The sequence below is a fragment of the Balaenoptera borealis genome (genome assembly GCF_965194805.1).
Source record: "Balaenoptera borealis genome assembly, chromosome: 8".
Classification (NCBI taxonomy): domain Eukaryota; kingdom Metazoa; phylum Chordata; class Mammalia; order Artiodactyla; family Balaenopteridae; genus Balaenoptera; species Balaenoptera borealis.
Window position 1 is genome coordinate 119613670 of NC_138865.1, and position 23542 is coordinate 119637211.

The 23542-nt window shown below is 57.9% G+C and overlaps 1 protein-coding gene across 2 annotated transcripts in view; it reads right to left on the minus strand.

The window, feature by feature from the left end:
• The window catches only part of COL5A1 (collagen type V alpha 1 chain), a 159724-nt gene that overhangs the window by 32821 nt on the left and 103361 nt on the right, over positions 1–23542 (minus strand). For both annotated transcript variants that reach the window (XM_082403166.1, XM_082403165.1), the window contains exons 28-42: positions 21674–21718; positions 20923–20976; positions 18681–18788; positions 17944–17997; positions 15166–15219; positions 9503–9547; positions 9307–9360; positions 8189–8233; positions 7612–7665; positions 6527–6580; positions 3869–3922; positions 2948–3055; positions 1579–1668; positions 1428–1481; positions 9–116 (exon numbers count right to left, since the gene is read on the minus strand). In XM_082403166.1, coding sequence (XP_082259292.1) covers positions 9–116; positions 1428–1481; positions 1579–1668; positions 2948–3055; positions 3869–3922; positions 6527–6580; positions 7612–7665; positions 8189–8233; positions 9307–9360; positions 9503–9547; positions 15166–15219; positions 17944–17997; positions 18681–18788; positions 20923–20976; positions 21674–21718 — 981 coding nt within the window. The remainder of the gene's footprint in view (positions 1–8; positions 117–1427; positions 1482–1578; positions 1669–2947; positions 3056–3868; positions 3923–6526; positions 6581–7611; positions 7666–8188; positions 8234–9306; positions 9361–9502; positions 9548–15165; positions 15220–17943; positions 17998–18680; positions 18789–20922; positions 20977–21673; positions 21719–23542) is intronic.

The window sequence follows — 23542 nt, forward strand, 5'->3', positions numbered from 1 at the left end:
GTACTTACAGGAGTTCCTTTCTCCCCAGCTGGCCCGGGAGGTCCCTGGGGCCCAGGTCTCCCTGGAATTCCGATGGGCCCAGCAGCACCGGCCGGACCTCTCTCCCCTGGAGATCCCTGGGGCAAGGCAAGAAAGTGGTTTATTTCAAAGGCTCTCCAAATGCATGGATACAACTTCCTAAAGCACCGCCTGGTCACACCACTCACCCTCTCACTCTAGAGCCCACAATAGCTCCCCAGGGCCCCTTGCAAACACAAACTATCTGGTCTAGCATGTGAGGCTGTGTTTCTGACCCCCTCTTCGCTCCCCAACCCATAATTCCACGTCCCTCTACAGTGTCTGAGAACACATCCTCCCTCCGTAAGTCCTGGCTTTGAATGACCTCTTCTGGGACCCTGGCACCCACTCTGCCCTTTGGGGTCTGCCTGCCACAGAGCGTTCACTTGCTGCCCTGCCCCTCCACGCTGTACGTTTTACAGGCGAGGCTCTGGCCCAGGAGCGGGGCTGACGGGTGGGCACCTGGACTAATTCTAGGGTTCAGCATCGAGAGACCACTGCTGCCCGGGGCGTCGTCCTGCTCCTGGCCCTTATCACAAGGAAAGGCAATATTTTCATTTCCACCTGACTTCCCCATCATTGCCCCTCTCAAATGGCCCATAACTCAGGGGAAGGGGTGGGGGGTCATTTCATGGTCCATCCTCAAACCCAGCTAGGGGCCAGGGGAAGCTCCTGAAGCCCCACAGCTGTAGGTGAGTGAGCGGGCTGTCAGATGGGCTCATTTGAAGGGCAGGGGGAAGTAACGCAGATGTCGCATTTCCATAAAGAGTCAGGCAAGAACAGGGGGTCCGCGGGCGTGTCTCTGGAGGGTGGGCACAGCCTCTCGCGGCCCCTGATTCCCCCAGACCACAGCCCAGGGTCTGGAAACTCTGGATCTCCAAGCCTCTTGTAGCTAGACTCAAAGTTGGGGGGGACCACCTAGGTTAACAGACAGCACAGCTCTGGGGGACAGGCCTCCCGCCTGTGCCGGGTCACATCTGCCCTGGGCAGCCCCAGGCGGGCGGACAGCCCAGCTCTCGAGGCCGTGGAGCTGTGTGTCCGTGCCCCTCCCGGCTGCTCCGGGACCAGACCCACACGAAGCCTCCTCCACAGGCTGGGGGGCCCACGCAGCCCTCCTCCAAACCGCCCGGCTCTCCGGCTGTCCTCATACAACACGCCCCTGCCCCGGCCCTTCGTCACCGGCTGCCAGCTCAGGCACACTGTCTACGTCCCTCCCAAGCCCAGCTCCTCCACCACAGCTTTCCCAGGACCCACGCGGGGCCAGGGCAGGCGTGCGTGCTCCCCGGGCCTCGGGACGCCCGTCTTGCCTGCAGAGCAGGTTTGGAGGCAGAGGGTGGGAAAGAGGCTCTGTGCTGAGCCAGCATACTCACCGCAGGGCCTGGCGGGCCGGGGGGGCCTTCACTGCCTTTCAGTCCAAGCGCCCCCTGCAAAGCAACAAGATGTGGGCAGGGCACCGAGGGGAGACGCCCCCCGGGCTGGGCAGCCTCCAGCTCCATCCCCCCCGGCTGGCCCCTCACTCACCACTGGACCAGGAAGCCCTCGGTCCCCGGGGAAGCCACGTAGCCCTGGGGGGCCATCTTTTCCAGGAAGGCCGGCGGGGCCTGGGTCACCCTGAAATAGATGAGTTTCCGAGTGATGCCCAAGACCGGGGTTAATGGGGAGCTGGGCGGGGCCTGGTCTTCCAGATCCGCGCGGGAACTGGGTTGGATGGGGGGCTTCCCCGGGCACTTGGCTTTAAAAGGAACCTCTGAGTCTTGACTTGAATCATTGGTTGGCAGGTCCACGCGCTGGAGCGCAGCCCAAGCTCACACCAGGGGGCCTGTGTGGCGGGCTGGCTCTGTGTGTGGCTTGAGGACGGATTCTGTCCGGGAATCCAGCCGTACTCCACGGAGTCCCGGCCCCCCACCATGTCCTTCGGGGCCACGATGGCTGAGCCGGGGCTGAGGGCCCCACGTCTGCCCTTCTCATGTTAACTGGGGATCCTTGAAAACTGGGCTCAGGGGAAGGAGTCCGTGGCCGAAGCATGGGAAGCGCTGCTTGAAGAGGACTTGCCGCTCAAGACACTTGTCTCAAGCCTGAAACCACATATTCTGAAAAGATTCTCCACCTGAGCATGTACCTTCCCTGAAGTTCATTAAAGCTTTGACATCTTCCAGAATTTTCTCTGGGGTCCAACATGGCAGCATATCGGTCTTCAAACCAGCATGCCCTTGGCTTCCTTTCCAAACTCAGAGAGCTCTCTTTGTGGCCAGACACCTGCCTTTGTATTATACACACACATACGTGTGTAGTTTTTTAAGCACATACATGTGTACTCAAGCATATATGCATGCGTGCATACGTACATGTGTGTAATTTTTTCACTATTTGATTACTTCTCAAGTTTAATCTCTTGTATGTGGTCACACAAGGGGCTGGAGAGCTTATCTTTCCTGTGTCCCTCACTGAAAACCTGAAAAGGGGAAGGCTGTTCATTTCTATGCTAAAACACAGAAAGATATAACCACCAGCTTGGGGTACCCAGAGTGGGGATAGATATTTTTAATATTTATTCTTTCACCTCTTACAGTGGGCAGTTTTTTAAAGGGTCGCTTTCTGCTAAGTCCCATTTAGACACATGAATTGTCAGAGTTTTATCCATTTCTGGGAACGGGCGTGGGCAGCCCAGGGAAAAGGCGGTCCCCAGCCCCTGTCACATCCATCCGGGCGGCAGGTCTGCTCAGGCCCTCCTTCAAAGCGGGCAAAAGCTGAACTAAGTTCCTGGTTTGGGGGATGGATTGGCACGACGAGACTCTGCTTGAGCATTACCCACTCCTCAGAGAAAAGCAGACCAAAGGCCGAAATGGTTCCTTGGGAAAGTCTACCTGGCACGGAGGTCCCGGCCACTCACCTTCGTCCCTTCTTTTCCGGCCAGGCCCGGGAGCCCTTGTTCACCGGGGGGGCCCGGGGGCCCAGGGTGGCCACGCTCACCCATGGGACCAGTTTCTCCCGTGGGACCCTGTTGGGAAAAGTGTGTCAGCCATGAACCGTGTTCGAAGGACACGCAAGGGAGTAACCTTCTCTTCCTAACTCTAAGGACAGCCTGGCCACAGAGGCAAAGGGCCGTTGCAAGCCCACTAGACCTCCACATTCCTCTGAAAGTCACCTCCCTCCGGTAAAGATCCAGAAAGGTCAAAGCGAACCAGGTGGGTGATGTTCAACAGCCACTGCCTGGCCCTGTGGTCCTGTGCCTCCTCCCCAGTGAAGCGGGGCAGGGCCTGCGTTTCCCAGGGTGTCACGGGGAAACCAGTGCAGAGAGGGGGAGCGGGGAGTGCGCCCACATTTCCTGGGTCAGTATCTCATTCACTGCCACGTTCGGTGGGAACTTTCTGAGAAGCAAGGTGACTGCGCCCTGTTCTGCGGCTCTGAGCCTGCAAGCCCGTCCTCACGTTGATCTGCAGGCGATTAGAACAGCAGCCCTGGGTACAGGATCCAGGGTGGGGAAATCAGGCTGCATGAATACCTAGGGCTGGGCTGCCCAGGGGGCGGAAGTCAGACTCCCGAGCCAGCCTGGTCTGCCCACGGGCCTGGCAGCCCCCATGGTTCTGCCTGCTCCGTTTATGTCTACGTCAACAGATCACTCCCCTGCTCTCTGCACCTGGTCCCCCGCACGGAGCACATCTCTAAACAAGCACTACGGGCCTTGTGATGCCCTCTTGGCTGCAGCCAGACCTTGAGAATGGTGGGGAACTTCCGTCCCGAGCGTGGCTCTCTTTCCTGTGTGGGTGGGGACCCAGGACGACCAGTGACACCAGGGGATGCTGTAACTCACCTGAGGGCCGACCACACCCGGGGGGCCTGGGGGGCCGGTCTTGCCTTGGAAACCCTGCGAAGAGAGAGTTGGCACACTGAGATGGCGAAAGCGGCCCAATAGAAGGCTCGCCCCCGCCAACCCTCACCCCACCCCCAAACAGTGGACGTCCCAGCCTTCATTTAAAAGGGCCGTTTCTCTTGTTTCATTTTGCATGAATTTCAGGAAGGTCGTGAAGCCAGACAGTTAAGTTTCACCAGCTGCTTCCCATCGCCCTGCTTTGTGCTGAGAAATATATTTTAAAACCGTTCATCTTTCTAATGTCACTAAGTGTTCATTTTCTGAGCAGACTTGGTGTCCCCTCTCAGGAGCCACCTCTGGGCTGTATCTCGTCAGTGACTTTGTAGAGACTGTCCTGCTTCTGTCACCAAGGCTCCCGGGGCAGGGCAGGTGGTTTCACTACCGTGTCCCCCTGCACTGGTTGAAACCGGGACGCGGCGGGGACTTGCAGCTTTCACAGTGCGGCAGCTGGGAGATATTCTTAGCTCGGTTCCAGAGGAATCTCTTGCTTCTGCTTTGCACAGGGGCACAGAGGCACCCGTCCGGCTGCACTGCACACACCCTCCTCCAGAGGACACGGCTGACAGCAAAGCAACGCGAGTGTAATTTCCGGCACGTCTACAGAGCACGGCACGTGCCGACAAGATGCTATCGGCAGGTGCCACATGATGCTGGGGAAGACGGCAGGTGCTGCGCCCGGGAGGATTTTAGCGGAAACCCTTAGAGTCTGGAGAGGGAGGTGGTTCGTTGAAAGCCACAGCGAGAGCTGCAGGGTGAGCTGCCCGCGGGGCTGACGAGCCAGGGCCTCTAATTCACTGCACGACGGCCAGCGTGCAGGCGACGGAGGCTTCACGCTCAGCCGCCGGACCACACAAACCCACAGCGGACTCGGCTTCTCGGCAGATTCCAGGAGGGCTCCCTTCTTCAGGCCCAGCTGAGCTGCATGCAATGGACCACGGCCATGGTCAATGCGGCGTTCCCCGTAGGCAGCCTTTACAGGGTCAGAAACAAGGAACGGTGGACAGGTCGAGGGCACCCCCCGCTCGGCAGGCCGGGCAGCAGTGCCCAAGTGGAGGCAGGAGCCTGGGTGTAAGGCAAGAAAGGCCCCCCGCATGGTCCACTGTGGGGACCGTCCACGGCTGCTGAGGCCGGGATCCGTCTCTAGCCCCTCCTGAGAAACGGGCTTTGCGGTTGCACTTAGGAGATGCCAGGACCTCTTGTGTTTCCAGCCTCTACAGAAAGCACAAGTCAACACCCCAGGGAAGACCTTTCTGGAGGCGTCTGGACTGGCCCGTGGAGGACATGCCACCCCAGGTGGGTCTGGATGGGGGTGCCCCTGAGTCTACGGGGGCAGCCGGGCGTGGCAGGTGGAGCCGGGAAGAACCTGTCCTACTTTCCCAGCAAAAATAAGCAGCTTAATTACTTTGCCAGCCTCTTCCCAGAACGAGGCAGAGGGGGAAAAGCACACACTAATGCAAAACCTTCCATCTTCTCTCCTCAGAAAAGCATTAGAGAAAAATACGCAAAGCTAGGAACGTTTTCATTTTTCTCTACAAACAAAAGAGCAAAGTAATCTCCATTTATCAGCCTCGGAGCGCTGTGCAGAACGCCGGGATGGTACAATTAGAAGACGTTTCATCAGAATGAGCCAAAAAGGGACAAAGGCATTTTTTTAAGCAGTCACCAAGAACATATTAAATGTGCCATGCAAAATGCACTTTCACGAGGGGATTGCTTTTCCTCGGAGAGTCCGTCAGAGACCTTTGGCCACAAGGACACCGGGCGCAGAGACAAGGGGACCTCTCGGTCACTCTCCACCAATCTGGTGACAAGGACGTCACCAGGCGCTGTGAGTCCCCAACTGTCCGAAGCCTGGAGCCCCAAGGTCACAGGTTTGCCCACGCCCTTCCGGGGCACAGGCCTCGAGGGGACACAGCGTGAAGCTGGGCCCAATCCCCAGTGGTTCCCGGGACCAGAACGTGATCACATTTCCGATAAATGCTTTTCCTAGAACTAAAAAATGCCGGTGTCCTTTAAGTCCAGCTGACAAAGGCTGGAACGGGCATTGCTACAAGTCAGGGCAAGGTCAAGGAGAGCCTGTGACAGCAGAGACGCTGGCCCTGAGCACAGCCAAGGGCCCAAACTCCACCCTGACCGGCCACCTGTCCTCCTTCCTATAAAAGGGGACTTGGAAGGAGCCCTCCAGGCCCCCAGCCGTCAACCCCGAGGCCGGAAGGGCCTGGACAGACAGGGCTGGGGGTGGCATAAAATAACCAAACGACAGACGGAGAATCTTCCCAACTACTTTTCCAGATCAGATGCACATAGGACAAACCGGCCACACTCAGACTGCTGCGGGAGGAAGGACAGGCGGCTGCGCTGGGTTTTTGTTTGTGTCACGATGGTTTCACGTGTGACCTTGGACCAAACTGGCCAGGATGAACTTTGCAGCCGGCGCCTGCCTTTGCACACAGAGCTGTCACAGGGTTGCTGCCTGCGCTGGGCTCTCCCCGAGGTCACAGAAGATGGCCCGGCCCTCAGGGCCTTTCCCGAGGCTGACCGCCTCCCATAAGCTGATGGGCAGCAAAGGCCAGGTCCCCCGGCCCTGCCCATACTCACCGTCTCTCCTCTCTGCCCAGGGTGTCCCGGGAGCCCATCCTTGCCCGGAGGCCCCTGAAGAAAACAAAGGAAGGAAGTTTCATTTTGTTCTGAGACGCACACACCTTCGGGGTTTTGTGCTATACCAGGCGACAAAAGCTACCATTTCATTTCCAAGGTAATGACGGCAAAGTCACGGTGACAAGTACCACGTGGGACCCAGGGTCTGGGCACCGTCCCCTTGAACGCTCACAACCACCCCGAGGGTCACCGTCATCTCCCACGGGGAGAAACCAAGGCAGCGAGAGGTCAGCAGCTCCCTGAGGTCCAGCCAGTGGGAGGTACAGGAGGATCAAGTCCGTCTGTTTCAGAAGCCAAACCCCTCCCTAACCCCTGCCCCCAAGCCAGTGCTGTTAGGCAATAACTCCAATCATGAGGGGTTTTTCTTTCTCAGAGGAAATATATTGTGTCTGTTGTGAGTTGAATTGTGTCTCCCCCAAAATAGGCTGAGGTCCTAACCCCTGGAAGCTGTGACTGTGGCCTCATGTGGAAATAGGGTCTTTGCAGATTGATCAGGTCAAGGTGAGGTCCGAATGGATTAGGGTGGGCCCTGATCCAGTGACCGGTGGATAGAGATAGAGCATTTGAAGACACAGAGGGACAGAGAGGCCAGGCGAAGATGCAGGCAGAGATCCGGGTGAGCATCTGCAACCCAAGGGCGGCCGGCAGGCGCCAGAAGCTGGGAGAGGCCTGGGACGGATTCTCCCCGAGAGTCCTCAGAGGAGGAACCAGGTCTGCCCACACCTGGATTTTGGACTTTGGCCTCCAGACTGTGAGAGAACACATTTCTGTGGTTTTAAGTGACTGGGTGTGCGGTCATTTGTTATGGCAGCCCTAGTGCCCTAAGACAGTACCAACTAGAGAATCGTGATGGTCTAAATGAAAGAGGGGTCCGTGCTCCCCAAAAGCAGCTCCCTCCAGCCAGAGCTTCCGGGCAGGTCTCCCTCCCCACCCGCCGGCTGCCAGGAGGCTGCTGGAGTCTCGGGGAAGGACCAACATCTCTGGGAAATCCTGGGCCAGCCCCACAGGGAAAATGCAGTACTCACCGGGGGACCCTTTGGTCCAGGGAACCCCGTGGGTCCTTGGGGTCCGTTGGGTCCCTGAGGACAGAGAATGGCCAGTATGAGGACAGACAACTCCCCAGCACGTGGGGGGCCCAGCAGCCCTCACCGTCGGCTCTCTGAGCACAGGCACCAGGCACGATTTACCACTGCTCCTCCCCATGACTTTTTCTCTAATTTTTCCAGCCCTTGCCCTCACCGATGTGAAAAGAAGTCCAGTCAGGGGACAAGGAGGTCAGGTCACACAGCAAGGTCCCTCGGGGCAGCACGGGCCCAGGACCCAGTGTCCTGACATCTCAGCCACTGCCCCCCCCCCCCAAACCCCAAGGCAAGGGCCAAGTGGACGGGCTCTCCATCTCCAACCGACAGAAGACTTTCCTCCCAGGGAAGGCTACCTCTGACCCCCTTTCCATTTTAGGAAAACCCTCTCCTTCGGCAGAGTCAAAGGCCAGCCTCCCTCTCCCCCGCCCACTGAGGAAGAAACGCAGGGGGGCTGTTTAAGGCAGGCTGCTCTCCTGAAGATGTTCCTGGAGCTGTTTCTGGGATGTGTCCAGATGCTTACCCGTTCACCCGGAGGGCCGGCTGGGCCATCGCCTCCAGAGTTGCCCTGGGAAGGGAGGGAAAGATCGAGAAAAGCTTATTATTATTTCTACTATTACTATTTTTCATGAAAAGACTCTGGCCCATGACATCATCAGAAGTTCAGGGTCACATACAGCATGTGTGCCCTTCTGGAGGTTCACCCCACCGGATTCTCAGTAAAGAGCCAGGCCGTGGCTCACAAAGGCCACCTGTCCCCTTGCTTCTACAAGCACACCTGACACTGAGCCGGCATCCCCGGGGCTGTGACATTCCAGGAGAACACTCTCCCGCTGTGGGACAAAGGCCACGCTTCCACCAGGGGGTGCAGCCCAAACTCATGAGAAGACAGGACACAGGCCCCGTCCCAGGGCCCACCCGGCACCGGGCAACAGCTGAGCGTTAAGTCAGCCTCCGGGGAGCGTGATCGTGGCTCAGAGCTCGTCAGGGAAGGATGTGTGTAGCCCCCGGGCTGGCACATCTGCCTGGCTCTGCACCTCGGCCAGCAGCGGGCCCATCTCCTTCGCAGGAATGCACTTTGCAAATCACATCCTGGACAGGACAGGACAGGACCAGCCCGCCTGGCCGAGGTTTGTTTCCACACTGACGGTGGCCAGGTCGGGGTGGGGTGTGTGGTAGATTGGCTTCAAGGCCCCAGGGTGGGAGGAGGGTATCGAGAGGATCTTTCACCAGGGCAGGAAGAACTTTCTTTAGAATCCCAGCAAAGATGTCTCTGCAGCTTCCAAACCCCTTCTCAAGAAAAGAAATGAGACCTCCCCATCAGAACTAGGGCGGGGGGTGGGGGCGGTGCGGAATCTGTCCAAAGCCTGGCTGGGCCTGACCTCCTGGAGCTGCGGGGCTTCTGGCTGGAAAGTTCCACGGGGGGATGGCCCCGGGCTGCCTCTGCCACATGACTCAACCTGGCCTAACTCATCCAAGGGCTGGTGGAGGAGACCAGCTCCGTCTTAAATACCTCCAAGAAAACTTCTTTCTTTATCTTTTCAAGTGAGAAAGGCCATGGGGCACCCTCTGGTGCTTGACATTTTGGTGCATCAAAAACTCTGGTCCATCCCGGGGCCACAGAGGATACTGAACACATACCTTGGGGCCAGGCTTCCCAGTGATGCCTCGGGGGCCTCTTTCACCCCGTGGACCCTGGACAAACAGGAAACAAGACAGGTCGGCTCCAATCCTCGGCGTCCTTGACGCCTCCTTCCCCCCCCCCCACCCCCCACACGAGGCATGCTCCCCACAACCCACTCCCAATCCGGAAGATGGCCCTCACGCCCAGGGTTACCGTTGGGCCTCGTTGCCCCCGAGGTCCCGGCTTCCCAGGTGTGCCCTGGAATCAGAGAAAAAGGGCGTCGGTCAGTCACTTGACACACCTGTCACTGTCTGGGCGGTGGCCCCTCTCCTGGGTGATGGAGAGACCACGCGAAGTCAGAAGCTAGGAAAGACCACCCTCCTTATCTTTGTTTTAAAGGAAGACTGTTCAGGGTGACAGAATTCACTGCACATCCAATACACACAGCTTTGTATTTCTGTACAAGGCCTGTTGAAATCCAATTTTCTTCCTGCTGCCTCATGGCTGTTCACCATGCTTATCTGGTTTCCTTCCCTCAAAGCATCTACCCCTCCCTCCTCCCCCCTCCTCCCCCTTCATCCCTCTCTCTCTTTCTCTCTCTCAGCAGGGGTGGGGGGAATCATTATTACAAGAAAAGAGAAGGAAGTTAACCCCTTTCCTACATAATTTACTTTTGCTACAGTTAAGGATATTAGCCATAAAATTTTCAGCAGGCTCTGCAGACGAACAAACTGCCAATTTAATACATAAATCACATATCCGAGAGTCATTTGCTTCTCTTCTAATAGAATTTAGACTCCTTCTTTCTCTGTGGTTTTGCATTTTCCAAACCAAGGAAAACAAATGCACTGCGTTTGTTTTTTTCTAAAGCAAATATATAACAGCCGGTAAGTGCAGTTTACCTACAGCACATGGAAGTAATGGATTGATCACGGCTCCTGTATCTCCACCTCTTCTCCATTCATTTTCCGGAATTATTTTTTTTTTTTCTGGTTTCTAACGATAAAGCCCAAGATGGACCTGTATTGCTAAAGGCCACCTGATACATTTCCTCTCACCACCTTTCATTCATTCGCTGCCAGAATCAAAACTGCTTTCTAGAGCCTCCCGCTTTGAAATGAATTTAATAAAACCTTTTATGATAATGCGGTAATTATGATGCGTTTTAAAGATGCACTCTGGTCTCGCTGCTTTCATTAGATGACGATATCTTTTGGCTTCAAATAAATATTTGCCTACAAAAATTAATGAAACATCTGCTTTCTTCAAATGATGGGCTTTCACCAGCACAGACACCGTGACCCACCCGGGTGACTCCCTGGCATTTGCGGGCGAGTCCAGCTGGCACGTCATCTCACGCCCAGCCTCCACCCAACACCACGACCCGGATCGCAGTTCTGATCTTGTCACCTGAAAGGCTCTGGGTTCCAACCTAAACTAACTGTGCCCCGGGCACTGGGAGCAACAGGTTTCCTTGTAAACGAACCCAGAGTTTTGCATCTCGGTGACTTACGTCACTGAACAGAAGGTGCCCCATCCACGGCTTCCTTAACAGAATCTCCTGTGAGCGCCTGTCCTTGTGTCCTTGCGGGGGAGGCAGGGGCCATCCCAGAACTAGCCTTGCTCGAGCCAAGATGCCTGACGCAGTTGGCAGAAGCCTCCGGTCGCAGGTGGTGTTCCTAAGGGGTTGGCTCTTCCCAGGCAGGGCCGGCTGGGACCCAGCCTTGGCCCGGGGTGCAGGCCAGTGACAGGGACAGACTGTCGCTTGCTCACATGACAGCCAGCTGTACGTGGAATCCACAGCCAGCAGTCCCCCAACCCAGCCAGCGCCTCCGCAGAGGCCAGGATGAGGCGGACAGAAGGGCACCCGCCGGCTCACAAGCAGGTGTCAGACGGGAGGCACACGCGTATCGGCACACACGCCACCCGTCACGCTGAGCTTCCTAGCACCTGGAAGTACCCATCGGACCAGCATGTCCACAAGGAGAGTGAAACGACCTCTCCAGAGAAGCACAGCCCGCCTGCTCCCTTCCCATCCGCTCCCCACACCAGAGCGGGGACCAGAGCTACTCTGAAAACCTCCCACGTTGCTCCCCCGATGAAAGTCTGGGTGGGTCCCCAGGGCCTGGGATAAAGAGCACAGGTCAGCTGTTCACCCCCCAGGCCTCGGCCTGCAGGGCCAGCCATGGCCAGCCTTCCTTCCCCTCCTCCCTGCCGCCCTCCCCACTTCACCCACCCAACTTCTGTCCCTCCTTGGGTCCCAGGAATGTCACCGCCCCCAGGAGGCCTCCCCTGACTGCAGGCTTAGGCTCTTCCTCCTGGGAGACACCCCGATTCACCTGTCTTTCTTCACGCTCATCACTCATGAGCGGGCCTCTGGGTGCCCTCTCTGGGCGGCAAGGTGCCCAGGGCCCGGTACTTCACAGGATGTTAGAAGCACCTGCTGTAGAAGTGAATGAGCTCTCTCCAAATGGCCCCAGTCACTCTGAATTCCAAAGCCAAGGGAAGGTGGGGACAGTCACACCAGTGACCGCCGGGGGAGTCCTCCGTTCACCACGGCTCAGGAGACCAACGGTGCCAGACAGATCACCAAGCAGAGGGTCTGGCTTCCCTCATGATGCCGGCAGGGGTGAGGGGCTCCCGTCCGGGGCTGGGCTGGCTGTCTGGCTGCTCTAGACTGGTCTCAGCTTCTGTGTTTCGCCTCCAGCCTCTGGAGTGCAGAAGCGGCCTGAAGACGGACACCTGGGGCCCCCGCCCCAGGAGCCTGGAGTCCGACCTCTACGCTCTGGGTCCCGCCGTTGTCAGCCCACAGAGCCGTCCCCCTCCTCCTCAACCGTGGAACAGGATCGGGGACCGCCGGCGCCGAGGGCACGGAACTTGTGCTTCTCACCACCTTCCCCACTCTTCCCGTGGTTCCCATCCAAAGTGCGATCATCGCCACGTGGAACTCCCGTGGATGACGTTTCAAATGCAGGGGCGCCTTCGGTCGAGCGCTCCATAGGAATGCTTGGCATCCTGCGGCCTCGGCCCCTCTCACCTCCACCACCGCACACCCTGGTCCCCGTCCTCCACCCCTGAGGCGGGTTTCCTCTGCCCCCTGCCCCTCCCAGGCTCTGCCCCTTACTCAGGCCTCCTCCTCCAGGCCGGCGCCGACCCCCTACCTAAAATCGCAATTTTCCCCTGAATTCCCGCCCTGCCCATCCTGCCTTATTTTTTGCCAGAGCACAGACCAGCATCCGCCTCGCCATCTGCTTCACTTACTGATTTGTCCACAGTCCCGGCTCTGGAAGGTGAGCTCCCCCAGGGCAGGGATTTGGGCTTTTCCTGCAGTGTCCCCACCCTGGGCTCACAGAGCACCCGGGACATATGGGCAGGGCAGACGTTCAACAAACAGTTTGCAAGAACAGACAGACACAGTGACATAAGAACAAGCCTGTAACTCAGTTTGACGAGGACGAGAGAGCAGGATGGGCACCGACACTGCAAGTTCAAAACCACGGGGAAAGGGCTGCGGGAAGGCCACTGCCCCGGGAGACACTTCCCCCTGGGTTCCTCAGCGCCCCCACACACTCCATCCTCTGAGCCAAGAACGGCGAGGGTGCTTGTGGGCAGACAGCCTCGGAGTGGAGACCTGGGGAGATCTGGAGTCCAGGGCAGGAGAACCAAGGTGGAGTCCTCCTTCCTTCCGTGGGGAAGGTTCCAGAATAAAGGCATCTGACTCTCCGGAGGGGAGGATGGGCAGACGTGCCGTAAGTGCTGAGTCTCGTGACTCCAGGGTCCTCTCCTGGGTGCAGGAACACGGGGAGCCCACGGCTAAGCAATGAATGTTCAGGGTCTCAGACCCGGGGGCTTGTCCGTCTGCCAGGACGTGCACTAAAACGGCGGCACTAACTTGTTCGCTGCAAGCAGGGTGATCTCAGACGCTTCCTGGGGACAGACGTGGCCATTTTCCCCTGGATCCTGGGGGGCACTGAGCCCCCCCGTGCCCCAGGCACATTTCTCCCACAGTGAACAGCCGTGTGCGCCTGTCATGCTTGACCACGGCCCAACCACTCCCTTCTGGAAGAGCTGGCATCTTTGCCATCCCAGCTCTCTCTAAATGCTGGCGGCCACGCCCACCCACGTGGCCACGATACAGCCACATGCAACTCGACAATCCCTGTAAATCCCGGAGTAGATCGCTTCCTCGGGGTGTCCAGGTTTCAGGCCCCAGGAACCACGTCTGAACCTCAGAACAGGAGGAAGTCTCCTGGCCCCAGGCCCCCCTGCTTTCCAACAACCCGTTTTCAGCGGTGACCCTGGTGACCCACGTGCTGACGCGCTGGAACAACGGCCCGTGAGGGTCGGGGGGCATCCGGGCATCTGCCCAACCTTCTCAGCCCGGGAGCGGGGAGGCGGAGAAGCATGAGGGGCAGAGGAGGGGAGCAGAGCTTGGACCAGAGTGCCAGCCCCCAGAGCCACGGCCAGGCCTCTGCTGCTCTACGTGACCCCACGGGGCCTGGATCTGCAGTCCAGCTCCTCCACGGCAGGGCCTGTGGTCACACCACGTGACCCCCTGTTAACTGTCATGACCCCTTTTGGGGGTTCTCACGGCAACGTGGTGCGGAAAGCCCTGTGCTCTCCACGAGCTCAGGGGCTGCCCACCCTGTCGCCCCGCGGTTCCCACGCTTTTACCAGACCCTGGACCACTTTTCTCAAATGACAGTCTTTCCCTAAAGACACGAGTCAGACTGTCCCTACAAGGAAGAACTAGACAGACAGGTAGGCAGGTAGATGATGGACACACAGACAGTTACAGATATAGACACAGACATAGACATGATATAGACATGACATACATCTAAACATTGCAGATACAGACACAGGTGTAGACACATCTAGATACCGATACAGACAAATAGATAAAGGTCTCCCTGTGGTTACGCTGTTGATTTGCACTCAGAAAAGTCCCCGTTTTTCTCTTTTGTGAGCCTGGCAGACACGTTCGTGTACGTGGATTGTGGATGGTTGAGGTCTTCCTCCCTGCTTTCAAGAGATCTCACTGTCTCTGCTCAAACGCAGTAACATTAGTTTGTAGCAAGCGCTCCGAGGAGGGGAAGCCCCTCTGTCTGTGTGGGGGGGGCCAGCCTGGGGCGGAGGGGACCAGGCTGGGCCCAGCGTCTTCCCCAGGCCTGCTCTGCACACACCCCACACGCCTGCGGACCAGGCCGCTCAGAGTCCAAAGGCCCAAGAGGACCCTTCCTATCTTGTTCGGCCGCGTGGCAGCGCTCAGGCAGCCTCCCATGATTTCCCTAAGCAGCGCTCAGGGCAGCTCCTGCAGGAGGGCCTGGGCCAGCAGGGGGCCGGGAGGACGGCTCCCCCAGCCTGAGACTTCGGATCACCTTCCCTCAGGGGGACAACAGAGGGGGAAGCAAAGTGCGTGGCACCTGGCGGGGTCCCGTGACAGTGGCAGCGTGGGAAGAGGAGGAAGGAAGCGCCTTGACCCTGGGTGAGCAGAGTCCGTGAGATACAAAGCAGAACTCCTTTCCTTCCTTTTCAACTTAGCCCAGAGGGAAAGTCACTTGGGCTGAAAGAGGAGAATCTGGGTTTCGCCAGTGACCCCAAAAGAGCTGTCGGGATGGAGGCTGTGCATGAGAAAGCGTGTTTTCTCAGCATGCCTTCCTCTCCGGCCCGCTGCCCTTTCTACTGCAGCACTGCCCCGCCCAGGGGTCCAAGAGTCACCAGCGCTCAGTGGACAGGCTTAAGGTCAGCTGTTCCCAGAAAGCAGTTTTGGCAGCAAAGTGGGTGAGAAATAAACAGGATGCATTGGAGAATATACCCGCGAAATACCAAGGCAGCAGAACAAGCCGCCTGAGCAGAGGCCAGACCGTCCTTACCCTGCCACCCTTCTCTCCGTTGGCGCCAGGAAATCCAGGAAATCCGATAGAACCCTGAAAGAGAGTTAATTAGGGAAGAAGTCTGAGAGCCTGATCAGGAGGACAAGCTATGCTGCCTGTGCCAGCAGGAAGAAGAGTCTGTTAGGGGTCATAGTCTCGGACCGAACCCATCCGCTGCCCACCACCCACCATCCATCCACCTGTCTACCCACCCCCCACCCATCCACCCACCATCCACCTATCTACCCACACCCCCATCCACCCACCATCCATCCACCCACCATCCATTCACCATCCAACCATCCATCCACCCACCCACCCATCCATCCATCCAGCAAATCACCCACCATCTATCCATCCATCCATCCATCCACCTATCTACCCACCCCCCCCATCCACCCACCATCCATCCACCTATCTACCCACCCACCCACCCATCCATCCATCCAGCAAATCACCCACCATCCATCCATCCATCCATCCATCCATCCAACCACCATCCACCAACCATCCATCCAATCCAACCACCATCCACCCATCTACCCACCCACCACCCACCATCCATCCACCTATCTCCCCACCCACCACCCACCTATCTACCCACCATCCATCCACCTGTCTACCCACCACCATCCACCTATCTACCCACCACCCCCATCCACCCACCATCCATCCACCTATCTCCCCACCCACCACCCATCTACCCACCATCCATCCACCTGTCTACCCACCACCATCCACCTATCTACCCACCACCCCCATCCACCCACCATCCATCCACCCACCCATCCATCCACCATCCATCCACCATCCGTCTATCCATCTACCCACCCACCATCCATCCATCTACCCACCCACTATCCAACTATATTACCCACCCACCCACCCATCCATCCAACCAGCAAATCACCCACCATCCATCCATCCATCCATCCATCCATCCAAACACCATCCACCCACCATCCATCCATCCACCCACCATCCACCCATCTACCCACCCACCACCCACCATCCATCCACCATCCGTCTATCCATCCACCAAACCACTCATCCACCCACCCGCCTACTCAGTATTTCCTGAGCACCTCACAGACTCCAAATCTAAAAACCAGAACTGAATCTTAGAACCAGGCTTCCCCTTTCTCCCTCTCTCCACACCCTCCTCTCACACTCCCATCTCTGCAAAACACTGGTGTTTTGGAAGAAAAGGGAACATGTGCCACTCAGATTAACTGGAGATGACGTGTGAATGTCACATTTATGACATTTGTTTTCTGCACCTTGTTGCCATGTTTTGTTATCTTCCCAGAACACCTCTAAATAAAGCACGGCAGCTTATAAAGTCAGAAATGAATGCAAATTTATGCACTGGCTGTGGCCTCGCACAGCTCTTTAATTCTAGAACTTTACAAGGTGCACACAGGCAGGGATGCACTTAAGGGCTTTGATTGGACGAATATCCAAACACTTACCACGTGAGCTCCCAGTGACACTGTCTAAAGCATTTCTTCAGCATGTCTCTACTCTCTGCGTGACTTAAAATCCTGACCTGAACGTGTGCTTAGACCAGGAAAAGTTGACCGATGTTCAAACCTTGAACTTCTCCCAGGGTGCTGAGCTTTGCCAAGCCACCCACGTGCCCGCCTGCCTGCTCCAAAGAGGAGACTGTACCGAGCTTCAGGGCGGGAAAACCTGGGATGCAGGCTTCACAGTGCTCGGCTCAGGAGCTGGGTCACCGCCCAAGGACTGTCCAAACTGCCTGAGCAGCTTCAAGGTTCTGCCCTCATCTTTCCAAAAAGCTGCCTGAACTTGATCTATATTCTCCCCCTACTCCCGTCTTTCCCAAACTCGTCCTCTCTCTCCTCTCCTCCCCCGAAAAGGACATGCATTTCAGGAGAGCAAATGGGTCCATCAGCCTCTCTTCCTCCAAATACAGTGGACAGCACTGCAGTCAGTGACTACATCGCTGGCAGATACTAAACAAAACTCCTGTTTCACAGCAAATGATCTCCCCTGCACGGTGGCTGTGGATTCGGCTGCTGAGTGGGGGCCTTCGCGTTCCACAGGAAGGACTGATGTTAAGCATTGCCATCAGCAGCAAGGAAATACCTAGAGCTGCAGCCCAGCCCACGGGGCCTTTCCTCTGCTAACAAGCGGGGTGTCCAGAGGCCTGAAGCCCAAGGAGGGCAGGACGCACGGACGCAAACCCGAGAGACCCACGAGTTCTCTTTTGCTGTTAATTATGTCTCTAGTGAAGGCAGCTGGTTATTTTTTAAGGAAGAACCATGAATAATAAAAGGTGAGATTTAAAAAAAAAAATGTTTTAAATGATTTGCAAAGCCTCAAGGAGCTGTTACACGTAAAATAAAGCATGATTTCCTATAAGAAAGGTTTCATCTTTCTTTTATGCTCAGTTATGAGCAAATAACTTCTGGATCTCCAGGGTGAGTTAAATCTGAGAGAGGTACACAAGTTCTGGGTGTGGAGAAACCAGTGCACAACGGTCCCCACGAGGCCACGGGCACTGAGGATCCCGAGGTGCAGCCCACGCTCAGCTGGGTGGTCCCCTTCTCTGAAAAGGCTCACCTAACTGTCCAGGCCCCTCCTTCTGACTTAGCCGAATTACCGCAGACGGTGGTGAATGGGGCAGAACCGAGACACAGCTACTGTGCCCTTCTGCTTTGTCGCAGCAGCTACGCCAGGGAGCGCAAAGGGGTGATAGTGTGCGGGGCAGGGAGACGCCAATTGTCACATCTAACAAGGTAGTTAGTGCGTTACCTTTGGCCCTTGTCTTCCTGGGTAGCCGGGCAATCCTGGGACTCCGAGTTTTCCCTGGGGAAATAAAGGAGGTGCAGTTCACGGCCAGCTCTGTGCTTCTCTTGAGCAGAGAGAAAACCAGCGTGTCTTGGCAGGAGACTGGAGCAGGCTGGAGTCTCCAAAGGCCGAGGACACGGTCATCACGGAGAGCGCCGTGCCTGGTTTCAAGCAGAGGACCCTCGAGCAGGGATGGACGCCACTGTTGAAGCAATAGTGGGTGCAGGCAAACGCTCCAAATAAAGGAAAAGAGTTCTTTGTCTGTGACATTTTGTTCAATCCTTCTGTAAAAGAGTTCCAGCCTTGGGGCAGGACAGGGCGGGATGTTTGGGCCACTCAGAGCCGGTTCCTGTTCGGGGGGTGAAGGTAGGGGGTAGGGGAGCAAGACGAGGGTGGGCAGCCTCCTGCAGGTGTAAGAGCAGCTGTCGGGAGCCCTAAGCCCGGCCCGCCCCGTCACAAAACAGGGTGCACGTGGTTGCCAAGCTCAGACTCTGAGCTTTTGTGACCAGCGGGAGGAAGGAACTCTTCCAGGAGTGGATTTGGGGACGAGGGTGCTGGGTGGAGTCAAGGGGACAGGAATCACGCCAGGTCTCGCACCAGCTCCCACCTGGGGCTCAGCCTGACCAAGCCACCGCCTGGACGCCCAAAGCCATCAGGAAGAGACTGTCCCCGGGAAGCGGTCAACCTCCTGTGTCACGTACCTTCTCCCCAGGGGGTCCCAGAGGACCCGGGTCGCCATTCGGACCTCCACGACCCTTAGGGCCTTCGGGACCGTCCTCCCCTCTGGGACCAGGTGGGCCGATCTCCCCCTGCAGTTCAGAAAGAGAAGGTGAAGGAGATCCCCAGAAGGTGAAGGAGAGCCCCAGAGTCTCCAGTCCCGCAAGGTCCCCCCCACCGTCTGGGAGTGAGGGGCCGGATCCCAGGCCAGGGCGGTAAGAGCCGCTGGGCCCCCTCAAGCAGATGGACCCTCGTCCTCGCACCGAGGAGACCAGAGCTCTGCTGAGCGACCGCTGCCCCCTGGGGCCCACACTCAAGCCCCCGCTCTCCTGTTCCCAATGACCTTCTCCCAATCAAGCACCTTTTGGCTAAAATAACTTCGGTGACTACGGTAGCCCTGAACTGCTACTTCCCCAAAGAGAGCAGAAGTGCCGTGCATTGGGGGAGCTGCTTTCTTCTCCTGAAGAAAGTATCAAAATGGACCACAAGGCCTGGCTGGGCCACGCCTGGGTGTCATGGCACAAGGGAGACCCACAGGGTGTATCCAGAGACGGAAGAACCGAAATGTCATCTCATCCAACTTCCCCAAGGAACAGGTGGGGAGGCCTGAGCCCACATAAGGAAGAGGGCCTTGGAGGGTGGCCAAGTGCAGCAGCAGGGGCCCGGCCCGGCCTCGGAGTGCCCACCCTGGCCCTCTCTGTCTATTGCTGGGTCCTCCTCTGATCACTGGTTTCCGGGATAAAGAAAGCTAATGACTCCCTTATTCCCCAGCCCCAGTGTGTCTACAGGTCGAGGACTCTCTGTCCCTAAGAGGTGCTTTTCTCGTTCAACAAAAGAATCCTTCCCATGTTTTCTGAGCACTCAGAAAATTAGGAAATGCCAAGCACTGGGCAGAAATTCCTCTTTGGGAGAAATCAAGACTGAGGAGCCTTGCTGCCCAGCTGAGGAAGTGTCCCCTCCCACCCCACCCCCGTCCATCCTCATCCAATTCCAGCCAGAGGTTCACTCAGGGCACGGCGTGCAACTGCGGAACGTCTTTTGAAAATGCACTCTCCTAGTATGGGCCCAAATGTGTGCATCAAGTTGCTAGAAAGGAAGATAAAAGGGACTTTCACCAGCCAGACAGAGAGAGGCCCTCAGAAGTGGGGCGTCGTCACCACAGAGAAAGTTCTAGAAAGGCTGTCTTCAGCAGCAATATAACTGGGACAGGACTGTGCAATGAACCCCTCTCTTTTATTCCCCTCCCTTCTGACAGAGCCCCGGATCACATCTGTCTTTTCAGTGTGGGACAAAGCGCCACGTGTGCAGGCTCTCTGGTCCTGGCAGGTTCTGGTAAGGCATCTGCTTTGTGGGGCACAAGGCGGGCGGCCTGTACGAGAGCACTGTTTCCACGACGGCGTCCGTCCAGGCATGCATGCAGCTGCCGCCACGGCGGGCCCACCGGGGGTGTGGGCACCCCCTCCCTTCTGCCTGGCCTCCGCTCATTCCGAACTTGTCGGGGGAACTTCCAAGTGTCCCCGCGGCAGCAGGCAGCTGGCCCCCTAACCCCACTTCCTGAAGTGCCACCTGCATCACCTTCTCCTCATCTGCACAAAAACACCGCCAGTGGCTTTCTGTGGGGCACCAGCCGCGTGGCACACGCCATCCCGCCCCAGCACCCACCAGCTTCCCTGGAGCTGAGGTTAATCATTCCTTAAAAACCAACTAGGTTGTTGCAACCTCTGACAGCCCAGCAGGAGGTCCCGGAACACAGGGGTTGTCTGGGGGTTCGAACAGCAGCTAAAGTGTTTGGGGGCCAAGACACTCAAAGCGCTGGTCAGGGTGTGGCCCTGCCAGTGACCGGCCGGTGGCCGTGGTCAGGCTGCTACCCTCCCTGGTGCACTGGGTCGTTTCTGCGACCCCTTCTTCTCTCCCAGACACCTGTCACCCTTCTTGACCCAAAAGAATTGCTCTGCAAACCAGGGTATCGGCCAGAAAAAAAAAGTTCCCACTGACCCACTAATGCAGGGCAAGGACACAGGGCAGAGGGGCCAGGTGACCCTGTAAGCAGGGGTTTAGGACCAGGTGCCAGCTGCCATGGCTCCGAGCTGGAAGCTGGGGAGGGGCTGGAAGCTGCCGGCGGCCCAGGAGCCCCCACGGAGGCATCACATCTGTCCCGAGAAGCTGCCCTGTGGCCTCAGCAGGGCCTCCCGCCCGGCCCACCTTTCCCTGCCCCCAAGCACTCACCCGATCTCCCTTGATGCCCATGTCTCCTTTGAAGCCCGGAAAGCCATCTTCACCCTGCACGGGGGACCGGAAAGAGCCTCGGTCTGTATGAGAAAACCCACCACCCAGGTCCCCCCACCCAGAGCCTCTGGGCCCCAACACCAGCGCCAGACGTGCTGGGTAGAGGATTGTAAGTGCCCGGTCCCCTGTCCCTTGCGAGATGTGTTCCTGTCAACCCTTTGCATTCTGCGGTTCTGGCTGGCTTTGCAGCCTGCAGTGGGAGCGCTGCAGCCCTGGTCACCCTGTATGAGTTCAAAAGCTCTGCACGGCCGGGCGGTGGGCAGCCCAGCACCCAATCTGTCAGCATCCGTTTCTCGGAGCGTCTCTGTCTCGTCCAAGCATCACCGTAGGCCCAGTAGCGGCTGACGGGCAGATGTTTGAGGACGGGGAGCCAGTTGGAAGAGCCCCCAAGGGGAATGGGACTGCTGCTGATGGCCTTACAGGGGGGCCAGGAAGAGCTCTCTGGAAGGGACAGGCATCGCCGGAAGGGTCTGGGGACGTGCGCTGTCCCGCCTGCGGGCTGGGCCGAGGACGGGCAGGCGGCCGGCGTCTCTCAGTTACCTAGTCCCGCATTTCACAGGGGAGCTGTACACATTCATGCTATTTGTGAATTGGGGGATTCAAAATGTCAGTGGCCTACGCTCACTCAAGTTCCCAGGGTGGACCTTCCCGGCTCCTGGCCAAGCCCCTGAGGGAAGGAGGGGACACTCACCTTCTCGCCCTTGGTGCCCTTCAGACCTCGGATGCCGTCTGCCCCCTGCGCAAACACAGAAGAAAAGTGAGCAGCCACAAGCCCGAGCCTCTACGGACCCCACAAAAAACGGGCCTGACCCCCAACACCAGGGGAGCCTGAGCGTCCCACGCAGACCAGTCCCCTCCCACTGTCCCCAGTCTCAGGAGACAGAGCTCTGCGGGTGTGCGGGGCGTCGCCCACTGACACCCTGCCCTCCTCCAGAAACATCTCGGTCTCTGTTTGGGGAGCAGAGGGGGCGTGAGGCCTGAGCTCGGGCTCTGGAATCAGGCAGACGGGGTCAGGCCCCCCACACATGGCCTCGGACGAGGCCCCAGACCTCTGCTCACTTGGAAAGAGCGGTTGATGACAATCGTCCCCCCGTCACTGCTGGGGGGAGGGGGGTGCTCAGGAAGCCGGGGACAGCGCCGGCAAACAGCAGGTGTTCAGTGAGCGGAGCTGTGTGCTGTCGGATGATCTTCATTCTCTATTGTTACTAACGTATAATCATACGCTACAACGGTAGTAATAGTTACCACTTAACGACACCAGCCACTCCCACTGCCCTCATCACATCGGCTCGGGACGTTCTCATCCCCGTGCTGAACAAGACTGTCAGGGCAGGACCAGCCCCCTCCCTGTCTCCCAGGAAAAACCACTCCATCCCTGGAATGGACTTGACAGCCGTGCCCCCCACCTGCCAGCAGGCTGCAGAGCCTGCCCCCGACTGACTGCCAGAAGCTTCCTCAAGCCACCAGCCCAGGGGGCCCCAGAGAGGCCGGGCCTCCCGTTCGGGTCCAGCTGAGGCTGCAGCCGGGTCCCTCGGGCTGCCAGCTGCCCTCTTGTAGCAAGAAACTTGCACAGAATTTGCAGTTCTGAGCCTTTTCTCTGAAGCCCAGGAGAGCTGAGAAAAGCTGTGGAGGGACAGAGGGACGGGGCCGGACAGACGCAGAGAGCTGGGCTTGGCCCTTGGCTCCATCGGCCCAGGCCATGGTCGGCTTCAGGACAGAGGGGAGGCCAGTTACCCCGAAACCCTGATGTCGGGGTGGGGGGGCTCTGGCACCAGGTCCCCTCTCCCTTGCCAGGCAGGCCAAGTGGGCTTCCCCTGCCCACACACTTCCAGAAAGAAGAGGGTAAGATCCCTCCCAGACCTAAAGTTCTACCAACTCATGACCCGCCCGAGGCCAGAGGAATGGGGCCAAGGAGACAAACAGACCAGGGTTTCCCAGCCTCGTGCTGTCGCCTTCAGGGTCTGGATAGTTTGTTGTCGCGAGGCTGTAGGGGGTTGGACAGCCTCCCTGACCTCTGCCCTGCCCCTCCAAGCCGAGAGGATCAGAAATGTCTCCACGCGTCCCTGGGGGAAGACTCTGCCCTGGGTGAGAACCCCTGGGCTAGAGCCCCCACCATGGCCCTGGTGGTCCAGCGCTCAGGGAGCGAGGTCAGAGGTCACAGAACAGCCGAGTGGAAGGAGTTGCTGGGCCAGCGGCTGTGAGGGCAAAGAGGGGGACGGGCCTTCCCAAGGCCTCCAGTGAGTTCGTACTGGGGGACTTCCGCCAGCCCACGCAGCTCCCGTAGGCTCAGTGAGCAGGTGATTTGATTTGCTGACAGTCAAGCCCAAACAGACCCCTGAGGAAGGGGCAAGTCAGAGGGCAGCCCGGGGGATGCTTAAAGGTCAGTGATATCAAAGAGCTTGGAGGGGCACCTTTCCCAGGAGGAAGGCAGGGCTCCAGTGGAGGAAAGCTAAGGACCTTGGTCTCTGACGGTGACACCAGGACTTCCCACCCCACCTCCGCCATCAACGCCCTCCGGGGCTCATCACGCCACGGGCTCCGCAATCTACTTCTCCAATGA